The sequence below is a fragment of the Sminthopsis crassicaudata genome, chromosome 1 (genome assembly GCF_048593235.1).
Source record: "Sminthopsis crassicaudata isolate SCR6 chromosome 1, ASM4859323v1, whole genome shotgun sequence".
Classification (NCBI taxonomy): domain Eukaryota; kingdom Metazoa; phylum Chordata; class Mammalia; order Dasyuromorphia; family Dasyuridae; genus Sminthopsis; species Sminthopsis crassicaudata.
In genome coordinates this window covers 403,755,395-403,770,978 of record NC_133617.1, presented here as the reverse complement: position 1 = coordinate 403,770,978, position 15,584 = coordinate 403,755,395, and the positions used below count along the sequence as shown (strand labels likewise).

Here is a 15,584-nt window from a genome sequence, read left to right as displayed (position 1 = left end):
AGAAATTCCATTCAAAATAACAGTCGATAGTATCAAATATTTGGGAATATATCTACCAAAGGAGAGTCAGGAATTATATGAGCAAAATTACAAAACACTTGCCACAAAAATAAAGTCAGATTTAAATAATTGGAAAGACATTCAATGTTCTTGGATAGGCCGAGCGAATATAATAAAGATGACAATACTCCCCAAACTAATCTATTTATTTAGTGCTATACCAATCAGACTCCCAAGAAACTATTTTAATGACCTAGAAAAAATAACAACAAAATTCATATGGAAGAATAAAAGGTCGAGAATTGCAAGGGAACTAATGAAAAAAAAGTCAGAGGAAGGTGGTCTAAGTGTACCTGATTTAAAGCTATATTATATAGCAGCAGTCACCAAAACCATTTGGTATTGGCTAAGAAATAGACTAGTTGATCAGTGGCATAGGTTAGGTTCACAGGACAAGATAGTGAATAAAAATAGCAATCTAATCTTTGACAAACCCAAAGATCCCAAATTTTGGGATAAGAATTCATTATTTGACAAAAACTGCTGGGAAAACTGGAAATTAGTATGGCAGAAACTAGGCATGGACCCACATTTAACACCACATACTAAGATTAGATCAAAATGGGTCCAAGATTTAGGCATAAAGAACGAAATCATAAATAAATTGGAGGAACAGGGGATGGTTTACCTCTCAGACTTGTGGAGGAGGAAGGAGTTTGTGTCCAAGGGAGAACTAGAGACCATTATTGATCACAAAATAGAACATTTTGATTACACCAAATTAAAAAGTTTCTGCACAAACAAAACTAATGCAAACAAGATTAGAAGGGAAGTAACAAATTGGGAAAAATTTTTTACAGTTAAAGGTTCTGATAAAGGCCTCATCTCCAAAATATACAGAGAATTGACTTTAATTTATAAGAAATCAAGCCATTCTCCAATTGATAAATGGTCAAAGGATATGAACAGACAATTTTCAGATGATGAAATTAAAACTATTTCCACTCATATGAAAGAGTGTTCCAAATCACTATTGATCAGAGAAATGCAAATTAAGACAACTCTGAGGTATCATTACACACCTGTCAGATTGGCTAAGATGACAGGAACAAATAGCGATGAATGTTGGAGGGGCTGTGGGAAAACTGGGACACTGATGCATTGTTGGTGGAGTTGTGAAAGAATCCAACCATTCTGGAGAGCAATCTGGAATTATGCCCAAAAAGTTATCAAAATGTGCATACCCTTTGACCCAGCCATACTATTACTGGGCTTATACCCCAAGGAACTACTAGAGAAGGGAAAGGGTCCTGTATGTGCCAAAATGTTTGTGGCAGCCCTTTTCATAGTGGCTAGAAGCTGGAAGATGAATGGATGTCCATCAATTGGAGAATGGTTGGGTAAACTATGGTATATGAATGTTATGGAATATTATTGTTCTATAAGAAATGACCAACAGGAGAAATACAGAGAGGCTTGGAGAGACTTACATCAACTGATGCTGAGTGAAACGAGCAGAACCAGAAGATCATTATATACTTCAACAATGACACTGTACGAGGATGTATGCTGATGGAAGTGGATTTCTTCAACATAGAGAAGAGCTAATCCAATTCCAATTGATTAATGATGGACAGAACCAGCTACATCCAGAAAAGGAACACTGGGAAATGAATGTAAACTGTTATTTTTACCTTCTGAATCCAATTCTTCCTGTGCAACAAAAAATTCGGTTCTACACACATATATTGTATCTAAATTATACTGTAATATATTTAACATATATAAGACTGCTTGCCATCTGGGGGAGGGGGTTGGGGGAGGAAGGGAAAAAATCTGAATAGAAGTAAGTGCAAGGGATAATGTTGTAAAAAAATTACCCATGCATATGTACTATCAAAAAATGTTATAATTATAATTATAAAATAAAAAATTTAAAAAAAAAAAAAAAAAAAAGAATGTAAGTTCCTTGAAGGCAGGAGCTGTTTTGCTTTTTTTTTTTTTTTTTAAATCCCCGTGTTTAGCACAATGCCTGACATATATAATAGGAACTTAATAAATGCTTAGTTGACTTGATTTAAACAGTAGACACTGTTTCTGCTGCCAAGAATTCCCCTAATTTTCAGTTTTCATAATGACAATATAATTAAGAGTTCAACTGTGGTTAAAAAAAAAAAGGCTCACAATAGAAAGAAAAATTATTTTTTGATACCTAGTGTGATGTGCAGGGGAGAGGCATTTCCAGGCAAAGCTTCATCAGTGACCCCTGAGACCAGGATTCCAGGCTGCCTGTTATTATATTCCCAACGCTTCAACTGAAGCTGCTGCAACCAGTACATCATGGTTTGTTTGTTGACGGCCTAAGAAGTCACAAAACTTAGATTCAATATTTGATTCCTGTAAAGCAAGTTGGTTCTTGTTATCTCTATATTATTTAAAAGAAGGAGTAAGGAGGGAGAAAGGTATGCTAATCACTTCTTTCAGGATAACTCAAATTCTAACATAAAATCATATGGCTAGAGTTGAAAGGGATCTCACGAGATCTGATGTTTCAACCCCTTCCTTTTACAGACAAGGAAATCAGGACCCCAAAGTAAAGTGACTTGCTCAAAGTCACAAAGGTATGAATCAGAGAGCTTCTTCTATTTAGATTGGCTCCAGTCAGAATTGCCAGAACATTTTGCATTTAAAAAGAGAGGGGAGATAAAATATTTAGGAATTATCAGGAATGGAAAAGCTTCTCGTTCAGTAATTATTACTTATATAAAAATCTAATAGTTAAGCGATGGCTTTCCTTTGTCAACATAAGGAATAGTTCTGAAATGTCACATACTCTGAAGCTGAGGATGGGGCAGAGCTCTGTAAAAATAATAATATAATAAATGTGCATTCTTTTTCTTTCCCTTTCCTATATTCCCAATTCCCTCACTACTGGCACCCCGCTAAGTTGACAATGGTAGCACAAAAAGCAAAACAAACAGCCTCTGTCATCCAAGAGATTACATTCAACTGGAAAGAGATACCATGTTCACAAACAGATTCATTCAATGAAAAAGCACTAGAAGCCTTTTTTGGGGGAGAGAGGATTACCAATGGTTTCATGGAGGAGTTGGCACCCAGTTGGAGCCTTCAATGAAGATAATGAACCTGAGAGGCAGAGTTAAGGAAGGACTGGTTTGTGATGTTAGTGAAGAAATGAGGCCCAGTATAGGATCAAAGACCCAGTCTGGTGGGAAGTTGGGGACAATCTAGTCCAATGCCTTTATTTTACAGAGGAGGAAAATGAGGAAACAAAGAAATTAAATATTTTGCCCATGTCAAGTAGAAAATCACCAAGAGTTGGAATCTGAACTGATGGTTTCTACTTTTGGATACAATTTTTGAATACAATGTTCTTTCTGCTATAGCATTTTAAATGGAATATGAGAGTTCCGGCATTAAATCAATCTGAAAAGGTAGATGAGAGTCATAAGGCAGAGAATTTTAAGTGCCAGGCCAAGGATTTTGTATTTTATCCTACAGGATATGGAAAACCACAAAAGGTTTTTGACCAGGGAAATAATATGGTCAGTCATTGGCCTTGAACATAGGTAGGAATTTAAACATTTGCTGAACTAAAATACGGTGCCTAGAACTGAACACAAGAAGGCAGTATGGATAAAGTATGAAGGACACTGTATTTATTCCAGTCAAAAGGCTGGTTCTGGTGTTGTGTGACTTTATGCAAATTATTTAACCTCTAGGACCCTCAGTTTCTCGTCTTTAAAAGGAGAAAGGTTAGACCAGACGACTTCTAAAGTTTCTTTCAGTTCTAAATTTATTATCTCATATAACTATGTATAATCTTGGATATTGTGACTCTCACTACTGCCTAGAATCAAAACAACCTAGGTTCAAATCCCATCATTTACTAGGCAGGGTGCTTAATCTGAGCTTTATTTGTACTAATCAATGTTTTTGAGAGCCTTCTCTAATACTTCATCATTGAATATTAGTGTGCTAGCCAATCCATCAATAAGCGCCTAATGAGCATTTCTTTATGCATCTTCTATGGCAATGGAGATAAACAGGCAAAAAAGTCTGTCACAACATAAAGGGAGAGGTAACAAGAAAATAACTTCGTGCCAACAAATAAGGAGGTTATTTGGAGATAATCAATGTAAGGAAGATGTGAGTGCTACCCTTGAACCAACATTCTAGAAGGCTAAGCTAAGGAAGCCCCAGCTGTATTTGAATACAAGGTTTGTGGTCTGAGAAGCAGCCTAAATAAATTTCTAAGAAGCTTATCACAAGCTTGACAAAAGGGAGCTGAGTTTTTCACCCTTGCTGCTCTTGGAAGATCATTTGTAGTTATTATAATATTACTATTACAATGTAGAGAAGTCATCATATAGGGAAGTACCCATAAAGATTTTTATTGAATAATTATAGTTTTTCTATCCATCTCCCAGGGTACTTTTAATACTTTCTACACTTTAATGCCTCTACAAACGGGAGGTTATCAAGATAATTTAATGCAACCTAGCTCAGCGCTCAGTTCTGGGGAATCCCTGCCTCTCTTTACTTAATCTGGCAGTATAGCACATCCTACCTGGGGCACGGCGCTTTAGCACCTAGATAGGTCAAGCTTTCTCAGACAATTTATCCTATTATTCCCAGAAAGGGACACAGTGGCGCTTAATAAATGTTGACTGAAGTACAAATAAGCCAAACGCAGGATACACGGGCAGTAAACAACAGCGGAAGGCGCTAGAATTAAGGGCGATCAGGACCACCTAAGAGTACAATTTTACCTATCACAGGTAGGCAAGCGAATAGCAATTCTAGTTACCTTCAGGGTAAAAACTCGGTTGGGAGTTTTGACCTCAAAAGTGCCTTCCTCCGCTTCCACTTTGCAGTCAAAAGTGGCGGTGGAAAGGTCGATGCTCCCCAGGGGATTAGCGTCCTGGGCAGTGCGGGAGTAATTCAGGTGGCACCTCCTCTCTTCGTAGAAGAACCAGCGGGACTTCCAACCCTTGATGGGCCCTTTGCCGCCGAATTTAAGCAAGTACCCGCAGAGCTTTTGGGGCGCCCCGCTCCTGGCTTCTTTTCCGGGCTTGGGCGGAGCAGCCCCCGACTCGTCCGGGGACAGCACACCTTTCTCGGTCACCAGGCTGGGGTCATCCCCGCTCTCAGGTTCGGGGGGAGCCTCGCTAGGAGCCGGGGGCCCCTCCATCTCGGGGAGCGGCCGCTTCTCCGAAGCCAGGCTGCATTCACGGTTAGCTCCGGGGCTCGCGGCGGAGTGGATGGGGGTGACCCCGACAGCGAGGGGTCGGGGCGGCCCGTGCGAACCCGCCGCTTTGGGGAGGTTCCGAGGTGACCCGGGATGGGTAGGGCCGGGCGAAGCGGAGCGGAGGGGGGCAGCTAAAGGATACCTAGAACCCGCCGCTGCAACAGCAAGACCCCCAACCTCTTCCAGAATCAGAGCTCACTTTGACGCCGTTCCACCGTCAGCCGCGCCCCCCGCGAGGCCCCGCCTCCAACCTGTCTAGCCCCGCCCCATCCCTGCCCGAGATGCTCCTGGCCACGCCTTCTTCCGGCGGCAGCCTACGCCATCTTTACCGCTGGCTCGAGGCTCCTCCAATAGGCGTGGACTTCAAGTAAAGAAGCGAGTCCTAGGCTTCCAGCCTCATCTAGGGGCGGGGCTCAACTCTCTTCCTTTCCTCGCTCAGTCCCCCTTCCCGCATTCCAAATTGTCCACACCTTTTCTCGAAATCGGAAGGAGCTCAAAACGTAGAAAAGGAAGATAGTCCCTTTCCCCGCCCCATCCGCCCGAGGCTTCCTCTTAGAGAACTTTCCAGGGGCCTCGTGGGTACCTGTCAATCCTTTCCTTGTGACTGACCTGAGGAGTTACCTGCCTTTCCTTCGGTCGGGTGTGGCGGGCCCTGGAGGAGTGGAGGCCCCGACTGATCTCGGGGAGTGTCGTAATCCTGGCTGCCGCACTGAGTTTGAGAAACCATTCCCCCATTTCGCAAATTTCTCGTAGGGCCTGAACCCGGATCCTATCGGTGACATCCCTGATAAGGGGTAATCCCGGCTCCGCAGACCTGGCGGGGACGGGGTCCGTTTTTGGCTGGCTTTTTTTTTTAATGTCAGATGAGAGAAAACATTTTTTAAGCGTTTCCTCTTTTCTCAGTACTGTGCTAAAGCTGGGAATACAAATAAAATAAAAACAAGTCGGTTCCCTTCAGGAATTTACTTGGAGTTGGAGACAATACATCAAAGAAAGCTGGAAATCTGCAATTTGGTGGGACGGCTCCCAGGTCTTCCCCGCTGTGACCAAGCTGAAAATCCTGTCCCACAAGATTTAAAGGAAGCTCTCAAGCTAGTCCACCTCTTTCCTCCCCCTCCCCCTCCGAGTAAATTGCTCTGAAATAGTCTCTAGAACGATCTCAGTTCTATCCCTTCAGGATGTTTGTTCTGCCTTATTCATGTTCTTGCTAAAATGTGTACCCCTCCCCCCCAGAACTGACTATAGCATTTCAGATGTAGTTTGATTAGGGTAGAGGACACCCAGACAACGACCTCAGGAGCTGCTTCTCAATTCGACCAAAGCTAGCGTTACTTTTTTTCCACTCAGGTACATTGCATTACCTGTCTTTGACCAGGGTGATATAGTGCCAAGTTTGGAAAAAACTTCAAATTTTGAACTGTCACAGTTGTCTCATTGAGGTTGCAGTCCACTAACTCCCCTACACAAATATTTATTTTATGATCACTCTCTGAATAGAAGATTGTTAATAGCTTCCTCTCTACAACTGGTCTCTTTCTGCTGCAATTCACTCACACACTAGTCTAATCTTCTTAACATACAAGTCAGACCAAGTCTCTGCCCTGCCCAAAACCTTGCAATGATTACTCACTATTTAAGGGATAAAGTTTAAACTTCTTAGTTTGGCATTTCAGGTCATCCTCTAATCCCATGATCCAGTCAACTGTTCTGTACTCCTCAAAACCTATAAAAGGGAAATTTCCCATCTGGGCAGGGTCTTTGATATAAATTGAAGCAAGTCACTGACCCACTTATTTACAGGCAGCATGCCCCTGTTAATGTTATCTTGCTCAAAAAGTGACTTCAGTTTACCTTTATATTATATTTCATTCATAACATAAAAATATTTATCATAGCTCTTTTTGTGGTGGCAAAAATGAGAAAACTGAAATTGGATGCCCATCAACTGAGTAATGGCTGAATAAGTTATGGTATACGAATGGAATGGAGCACTAATGTACGATAAGAACTGAGGTAATAAGATGATTTCAAAGTGACATGGAAAGAAGACCTGTATGAATTGATGTAGAATAAAGTAAGTAGAATCAGACAACTAATATTATAGCATAAATATTATAAAAACAATTTCAAAGACTTCAATAAACTGATAAAGAATAAAATGAATAAAGCCAGACAAAATAATACATTAACAATAACACTGTAAAAACAAATAACTTTTGAAAGTGAAAGAACTATGGCTAATAAATTGACCACCCATGATTCAAGGGGACTGATGATGACACTCTCCTGCTATCACTTGGTAATGAGGTAATAGTTTTAGGGTGGGGCTAAGACAAATTCATACCTACCTACATATATACATACACACATATTGTTATTCGCCATCATGATATTAAGGTTAGGATATAGTGTGTTCTTTTGTGATTGAACAGTCCAATGGGTTTGGAAGACTCGACCCCATGTTGGGCACAATTAGCTCATCTGAACTTTTGGGATGGAAATGTCTTTAGATTTGTCCATCTCATGTTGCTATTGTGCTTCAGTAATTCTCTTTACTCATGGAATACAATACCATCTTTGATGCAGGCATGCCATATTGGAAGATCCTGCGCCAGAATTTCCTTTGGCTTACACTTGATAACAAAATTCTTTTAAGTGTTCTTAAATAGTTTCTTCTGGCTATCATGTGAGTGTTTCCTTTGTGGGAGTTCTCTATAAAATAGTTTTAGGGGATAAGTTTGACTTTGGCATTGGGGATTTGTGGCCAGTCCTTCAAAATTGCTCTTGCTGCAGGAGAATTTGAATGCTTGCTATTTCAGTTCAAAAGAGGGGACCACAGTGTCTGGTATCTTATCTTGCTAACTAATCTTCAGAATTTTCCTAAGACAATTCAAGTGGAAACTTCAATTTTCTGGCATGGTGCTGATGCCTAATTTTCAAAGGCATGTAATAGTAAAGTCAACAGCTCTATAGACTTTCAGGATGCCTGTCCCTTCCCAACCCCCACATATACAGACAATGAAGAAATTTATTTTGCTTCTTTATGCATATATATTACAACAATTTGTTTTATTCCTCTATAGTGTGCCATAGGAGAGGAATAGGGAGGAAATAGATTTCTGTTGATCAAAATAAATATTTTTTTTCAATAGAGATGTGTGTGATGCTGATACAACAGATGTGGAAGGCTGTATGCACTTTCATATGAACTCGTTGTGTTACTAATTTACTAATTTTGCTTAACTGTCTTAATTTGTTACACAATACCTAGTGGAGCAGGGATAATCTATGAGTATTTGTAATATAAATACAAAATATATCAATAAAGCTTTTTTTTTTTTTTTTTTTTTTTTTTTTTTTTTTTTTTTAAGGAAGAACATTGTGTCCTGCAGACTCTCTTTTTCCCCTTTTCTATTTTCTATTTTTTGCCTTGTGGCTTTCCTGTCTAGTCATAATATAGATATATTTAGGAGATTTAAGAGGCAATTTACTCCTACCTCTTTATTTTCTATAGTGTCTTTTTTACTGTTGGCTTTCTCATCTCCCAAAGACTTATAAATACATCTAGGGATATGGGTCAGGGGAATGAGTGAGAGGCAATGAAAATTTCAGAATTAAATATTAGTAGGGAGCAATAAAAAATTGGTAAGAGCTTAAGAATCCCTAGAAAAAGACTATGACTGATAAAAGAATATCATCTAGTGGAATTCCTTTTAAAAGTACTATCATTTTCACTAAAGAAGAGTTAAAAATGTTACACAAACTTAACACCTGCTCTCAGTTGTCATTTGGCTCTTTAACTACCAAATATTTTGCACAAATCCTATTTTCTATGAGCTATATCTATAATTCTTGTGACCAAGGTAAAATATTTTGAAATGATGGTGTTATTTTACATTCTAGTTTTGCATAATGAAATCTTTTTGGCAAATCAATATATCATATCACATTCTTTCTATTTTGAATCTCAGAGAAATCGATCAATTAGGAAGTCTTTATTAAGTATCTACTATGTGCCAGGCACTTTACTAGATGCTGAGAATACAAATATAATGAATGAAATAACTCCTATTTACAAGGAACTTGTTTTTGTTTTTAAACATCTTTAATGTTCTACTTCAGAATCTGCTACAAAAGTTATGTGACTCAGAGCAAGATGCCAAAACCTTTGCCCTAATCCTTATTCTAACTTCATTTCTTTATCTGTTAAAAAAATCAGTGGTGAAAGGGGTGTTTGTTGGACTAGATAGCCTCTAATATTCTTTCAAGTTCTTCACTCAGTGAAGAGCTTTTGAGTTAGCAGATTCTTCACAGCTGTTTTCACATCCTTGTTCCTCAGACTGTAGATCAAAGGATTGAGCATGGGGGTAACCACACCGTAGAACAGGGAGATGAGCTTGTCTGCTATTTGTTGTTTATCTGCTCCAAGAGAATCTTTAGACTTAGGTTTTGCATACATGAAAAGGATAGTCCCATAGAATATAATCACCACTGTCAGGTGAGCAGAGCAGGTGGAGAAAGCTTTGCGTTTTCCTTCTGCAGAAGGGATTCTTAGAATGGTGGAAATGATGAAAACATAGGAAACAAAAATGAACAGAACTGGCACAACTAGAAAAATCATATTTGCTACTACCATGCTAATCACATTGGTTATGATATCTGCACAAGCCAGTTTAAGAACAGCTAGAATTTCACAAGTGAAATGATTGATGATGTTGTCTCCACAAAAAGGCAATTGCATTGCAAGAGATGTCTGTACAACTGAATTGACAGCTCCTGCTATCCAGGATCCCATTGCCATTGGCACGTAGGCAGCCTTGCTCATGATAACAGGATATCTCAGCGGCTTGCAGATGGCTACATAGCGGTCAAATGCCATCATGCTCAGGAGCACGCATTCAGTTGCTCCCATAGCGAAAGACAAAAACATTTGCACTGTGCAGCCAGAGAAGGAAATAGTTTTTCTTGGGGTGAGGAAGCTGTCTAGAATCAGAGGGACAGAAGAGGTCGTGTAGCAAATGTCCAGGAAGGAGAGGTTGCCAAGGAAGAAGTACATGGGGGTGTGCAGGTGGGAGTCATAGATAGTTACTATGATGAGGATGCCATTGCCCAGAAGGATTACCAGATACATCACTAGAATTAGCAAAAAGAAAATTTTTTCAAGCTTTGGATGCGCAGAAAGTCCTAAGAGAACAAATCTTGTAACATAGATGGTCTGATTCACTTCTTCCATTTATTTTCTGTTCATTACCTGCAAGAATTTAGAGTACCAAATATTTCATTCTTTAAAAATTACAGGGTTACTACTGCTTTTTAATTGGATAAATTAGAAATTTCTGGGTCTGTGTTTACTGTTTTCACTAACCTTTTAAAACATGAAGCCAACAGATAACAGAAAAATGGCTCATTTATTCAACTGAGATTTAATAAGTGCCTACTTGATTCCAAAAACTGTGCTAGGTTCTGGGGATAGAAAACCAAAAATGAAACAATATCTGTTATCAAGGAGCTTACATTCTATTGGGAGGAAACAGAATATGTCCTGATAAGTATAATACATACATACATATATATATATGTATTTATGTATTCATTATATGTGTGCACATGTATGCATATATAAAGAATTTGATGCTATTTGGGGGGCAATTTGAAGAACAGTGATGCTTGAGCTGAGCTTGTAGGAAAATATTCTGTAAATCACTTATCAGGAGTGAATGAATATTCATTATGGAATTTACAACCTAGTCCTTTCCCCACAAGAAACAACAGGATATATGACAAATACACAGACCAGTATCACTACACATAATGTAGTACAGGCAAGGGGAGATAAGAACAAAGAAATTTTGAAGATAGTAAGATTAATTTTAGTCGAGGGGGATATATCATGGATTTTCATGGAGGTTGTGATCCTTGAGCTGAGATTTGAAGGAAGATAAAAATTTCAAATAGATAGACATGTGGAAGTAGACCATTCAAGGAATAGGGGATGATCTCTACAAATGTATAGTGTTGGGATAGGGTGAAGAAAAATATGGATGGAATGTCCACTATGTGAAGGATTAAGTGGAGTGAAACAGAATTAGAAAAGTAAACTGGATCTGCATTATGAAGGATCTTAAACACCTATTTAAGGAATTTTGTATTTTATTCTACAGGTAACAGAGAATCACTAAATATTTTTTAGCAGTGAAATGACACGGTCAGACTTATATATAGGGAAGATTATTGTGAAAGTTATAGGAAGAATAGATTAGAAAAGGAAGATGCTGAAGAAGGAAAGATGAAAAAGGACATTTAAAACAGGGTGGTGGCAAAGTAAATGGAGAAGAAGCAGCAGCTTTGAGAAGTATTATTGACTGGATTTATACTTATCTGGGACTAACATTTTCTACTAGTATGCCAGAATGATTTTAAGTCATTCGAACTATTATAGTAGGCTCATTCTGCACACTGACAGAAAATGTTAGTCCCAGATAGATACATTCAAGAGGCAGGACTCATGGTAAGAAATGGCCTGGGGTTAGGTAAGAAAATTCGGGACATTTGTCCTGCCTAGTAGAGGGATGGTAGATGATTGTAAGATATAGAGAATTGCTCTGGGGAAGATACACAATTTCTCTTTTTAGTCTTGCTGATTCTGGTATCCTAGAGCAAAGCTTGTTCACTTTATCTTAGTTCATAGTTCTGTTTCTTTCCTGATAGATTCCAATTAATGTGAATCATATCTCTACTTCTAATCAACAGTGTTAAAGTCCTTTATCAATTTCTTCATTCTGTCCTTCCCTCCTCTGTTCTCAGACTAACTGCTCCTATGTTTAATCACCCCATAAATCCCTTGCCATCTACTGCTTATTTTGTTTGTTTTTCCCCTAGTAACTAGAAACAGTCTTTCTGTACTATAGGAACTTATTGTTTTTAACTGAGTATAATTAATGGGCTGATAAACACTTACTAACTTATGTGACTTGGTCTCAAGGACATAATTATTTTTGACTTATAAAGCAAGACTAAACCAGTTAGTCAAAAGGTATTGTTATAATGTCAGTCTTTGGGACCTAAATATGATACTCAGAAAAAGGACTCTTTTCTTTTTTCAATTTTCAATTAAAATTTCAATTCAATTCAATTATTACAGTAATAATCTACAGTAAAGAGGCATCTCTGTTTTTCTTATCTCCAAAAGCATGTACACTTGCAATTAGGAATGGATTGGGTGGATGAACCTTTATGATAATGGAAAAGTTGTTTTAGATAAAGAATAAATGCTATCAGAATTTATTCTATCTGCAGAAGAACTAATCTGTATTGATTATCATGTTTAAATCAAAGAAAATATAAGAGCTCTTACCTCCATTTTACTTTGATGCTGCGAAGTTTCCTTCGATAGTGGGTCCTTAGCATGTTCACCTATGTTTCTTCTCTATTTCTTTGTGTTGGTTGTATCTACCCATGTCTATTCTGATGATAGCTATTGAACCCATTAGGCTGAATTTTTCGAAATTCACATCTAGTTTCTAGGTCCTGTGATCTCGTGACACTGGGATGCCTGAGAAAGGAGGAGAGAATCTGATGTCAAGGTTGTAGATGGTAATATCTTGTGACACAGATTGCTTATCCCCAGGTCCTCTGGTGTTCTTTCTATTCATAACCTCGGATAATCCATAGCATGTTTAATCAATAAAAGTTACTCAAGGACACATATGATGCAGGGAGACAAAGATTAAGAAGATGTAAATCACATATGCCTTTAATCTCAGAATCACAGAATTTTAGGGTTGGAAGGAACCCAAGAGGTCATCTGGTTATCAACAATAAGCTTTTATTATTTACTTACCGTTGCCAAGAACTTTCACTATGCTTAATACTTGGAATACAAATACTAGTAAAAAGAAAGACTTAGTCCCTGCCCTCAAAGAGCTTACATTTTAATGGAGGGTGACAGCACATTTTTAAAAAAGCTAAAAATGAGGGGAGGAAAGATTCTGATTCTTTAGGTATTTTCCTAACCTAAAGTTGAAATTTTTTCTTTTTTGGTAACTTATGTCTATTGTTCTTTTCTCCCCTCTTCTAATCAGAATTGGTTCTTTTCATCTATAGAAATTCGTTCTTTTAAAAAATTATTTATTATTTATGAAATAAAATAACATTTCATATCACAGTAGAATAAAAAGGATGATTGTACACAAAACTACAAATCTATCATGTATAACTTATTAAATATATAATAAAGTTATGTAAATTTATTTTTTCTCTTTTTCTTCTCTTTTAAATACACACACACATATATGTAAAAACATTTTATACATACTTCTATTTATCAATTCTTTCTCAAGATACATATAGTGTCTTCCTTTGTATATATGTCCTTTATAGCTAATTTAATTATTTTTAATGCTCAAGATGATTTAGTTGCTCAAAGTTGTTCTTCAATATTCAATACCATGTATAATGTTCTCTTGGTTCCACTTATTTTGCTCTTTATTATTTAATGTAAGTCTCTCCTTGACAAATCAGAAATTCATTATTGAAAGCTTCCCTTCCTTTCTACATAGAATCTCTTATAGAATTTTAAACCTTACCTATATTTTCTCTAAACCCTAGTGATTGAGTCTTCCCAAATGTTGGACATGTAATAGATAGTGCAGAAGATAAGAGTGCTAGGCCTGAAGTCAGGAAGACTCATATTCAAATCTGGCTTCAGACACTTACTAGCTGTGTGACCTTGGGCATCACTTAATCTTGTTTATCCCAGGTCCTCATCCATAAAATGAATTGTGTCTTTGTCAAAAAACAAAACAAAAACTCCTCAAATGGAATAATAAAGAGTTGGAAGTGTCTGAAATGACTGAACAATAACAAAAATGTTGGCTACATTCCATACTATTTCTGGGTTTTCTGTTCTCTACTAGAAATTATAAAATGTCTTTTAATAACCATTTCTAGTCCAGCAATCTGTTTCTCCTTTTTGGTGACCATCAGGTCTAGGATACCAGTCACCATGCTATTTCCTTTTTTCCTTTCAAAGCAGGAAATTATTATTGAAGGAAGCTAAGAAATCATTAGCTTCTCTGTTTTGGACAAAAAGAACTCCAAAAAATGTTGGATATTTGAATTTCTCTCACTACTGTATCATGTCTCTGGGTCAGGCTTGTGATTTATTTTATGAATTTCCCCCCTTCCTTTGTCTATTCAGTTATCTTGTAATATACCACAATAGCATTTTCACTTCTGGTTTTTATGCTGTTGATATTCATTCAAATCCTTACCATCTTATTTTCCTTTCCTCTGCATTTTCCCACTTGAGTATATCTTCTTAAAATATAATCCTTCCTTGCCCTTCCGTTCTTTATCTGTTTTGTTCTTTTTCTGACCATGTACCCTATCCCACCAAGTTTCAGCGATCTTAGATTGAATTTGTATTTTTTTATTAAGTCATTTAATTCAGCTTTCTTATTGCCCTGTGCTTCCTATATATGATGCCAGATCCTTTTTTGCATTTTTTTTTGTGATGGATTTTTCTGGGTTATTTATTGTAATCCCGCCTCTGAATTTTGTAGTTATTCTTTATGGCAGATACATGCAGGAATATGGTTTGACAGATACATGCAGGAAATTTTCTTTGTCCCTTCCTTTTACATTTAAAATTCTTTAATTAGATTTTCATGCCTCCAAGCAAATACTTTTTTTCAGTCATTGTTAGGTGTAATTCATTCTTGGTCAAGAAGCTATTCTTCTCACATTAGAAATTATGGCCCATAAATCTCAATGTCATTCTTGGAATCATCCTTTTAACAAATTGCTCACTTCCTATACATGCTGTTTTCTTTGAACATAATAACTTTGATTATCAATTAAAATATTACATGCCCCTTAGCACTTGTTTTTTGTTGTCAGCTTTTAAAAATTTCTTCTGCTTTAGTTTCCCCATTCTCTGATATGATGTTCCTTAATGGCTTTCCATGTTTCTTTCTGTTCCTGTCTTATGTTTCCCTGAATATGTTTTACGTTCTAGACATGCTATGAATAATGTGGAGTCTTAGAGAGAATTTGTGGAGTTTGGAAATGAGAGATCTATGACAGAAATTCTGCAATCCTTATCATTGCTTTCTTGTTTCCTCTTAGAGTTACTGTACCCTTATGATTCAACAGAAGTGAGTATTGAAGTGAGACAAATTGTGGAAGATTCTTCATCATGTTTTAGATACCTGTACAAGGGACACAGGAGATTGGATTATTGCTTAGGTCATGTTCATAAACAGCTATCTCAAGAAATGAAAAGTAGGTATAATGACTTAAGTCTTGACTA

The 15,584-nt window shown here is 37.4% G+C and overlaps 2 protein-coding genes across 3 annotated transcripts in view; both read right to left on the bottom strand.

Moving 5' to 3' along the window:
• Window positions 1–5,525, bottom strand: part of TBC1D2 (TBC1 domain family member 2) — a 54,436-nt gene extending 48,911 nt beyond the window's left edge. Inside the window, exons 1-2 of one of the 2 annotated variants that reach the window (XM_074280054.1) lie at window positions 4,832–5,525; window positions 2,213–2,360 (exon numbers count right to left, since the gene is read on the bottom strand). In XM_074280054.1, the coding sequence (XP_074136155.1) occupies window positions 2,213–2,360; window positions 4,832–5,215 (532 nt within the window). In that variant the 5' untranslated portion in view covers window positions 5,216–5,525. The remainder of the gene's footprint in view (window positions 1–2,212; window positions 2,361–4,831) is intronic. The other variant, XM_074280055.1, reaches the window with a different exon arrangement.
• A 4,020-nt stretch (window positions 5,526–9,545) lies between these two features.
• LOC141554797 (olfactory receptor 13C7-like) lies at window positions 9,546–10,505 on the bottom strand. Its single transcript, XM_074287096.1, has one exon. The coding sequence runs from the start codon at window positions 10,503–10,505 to the stop codon at window positions 9,546–9,548; it is 960 nt and encodes a 319-aa protein (XP_074143197.1).
• Window positions 10,506–15,584: the final 5,079 nt, after the last annotated feature.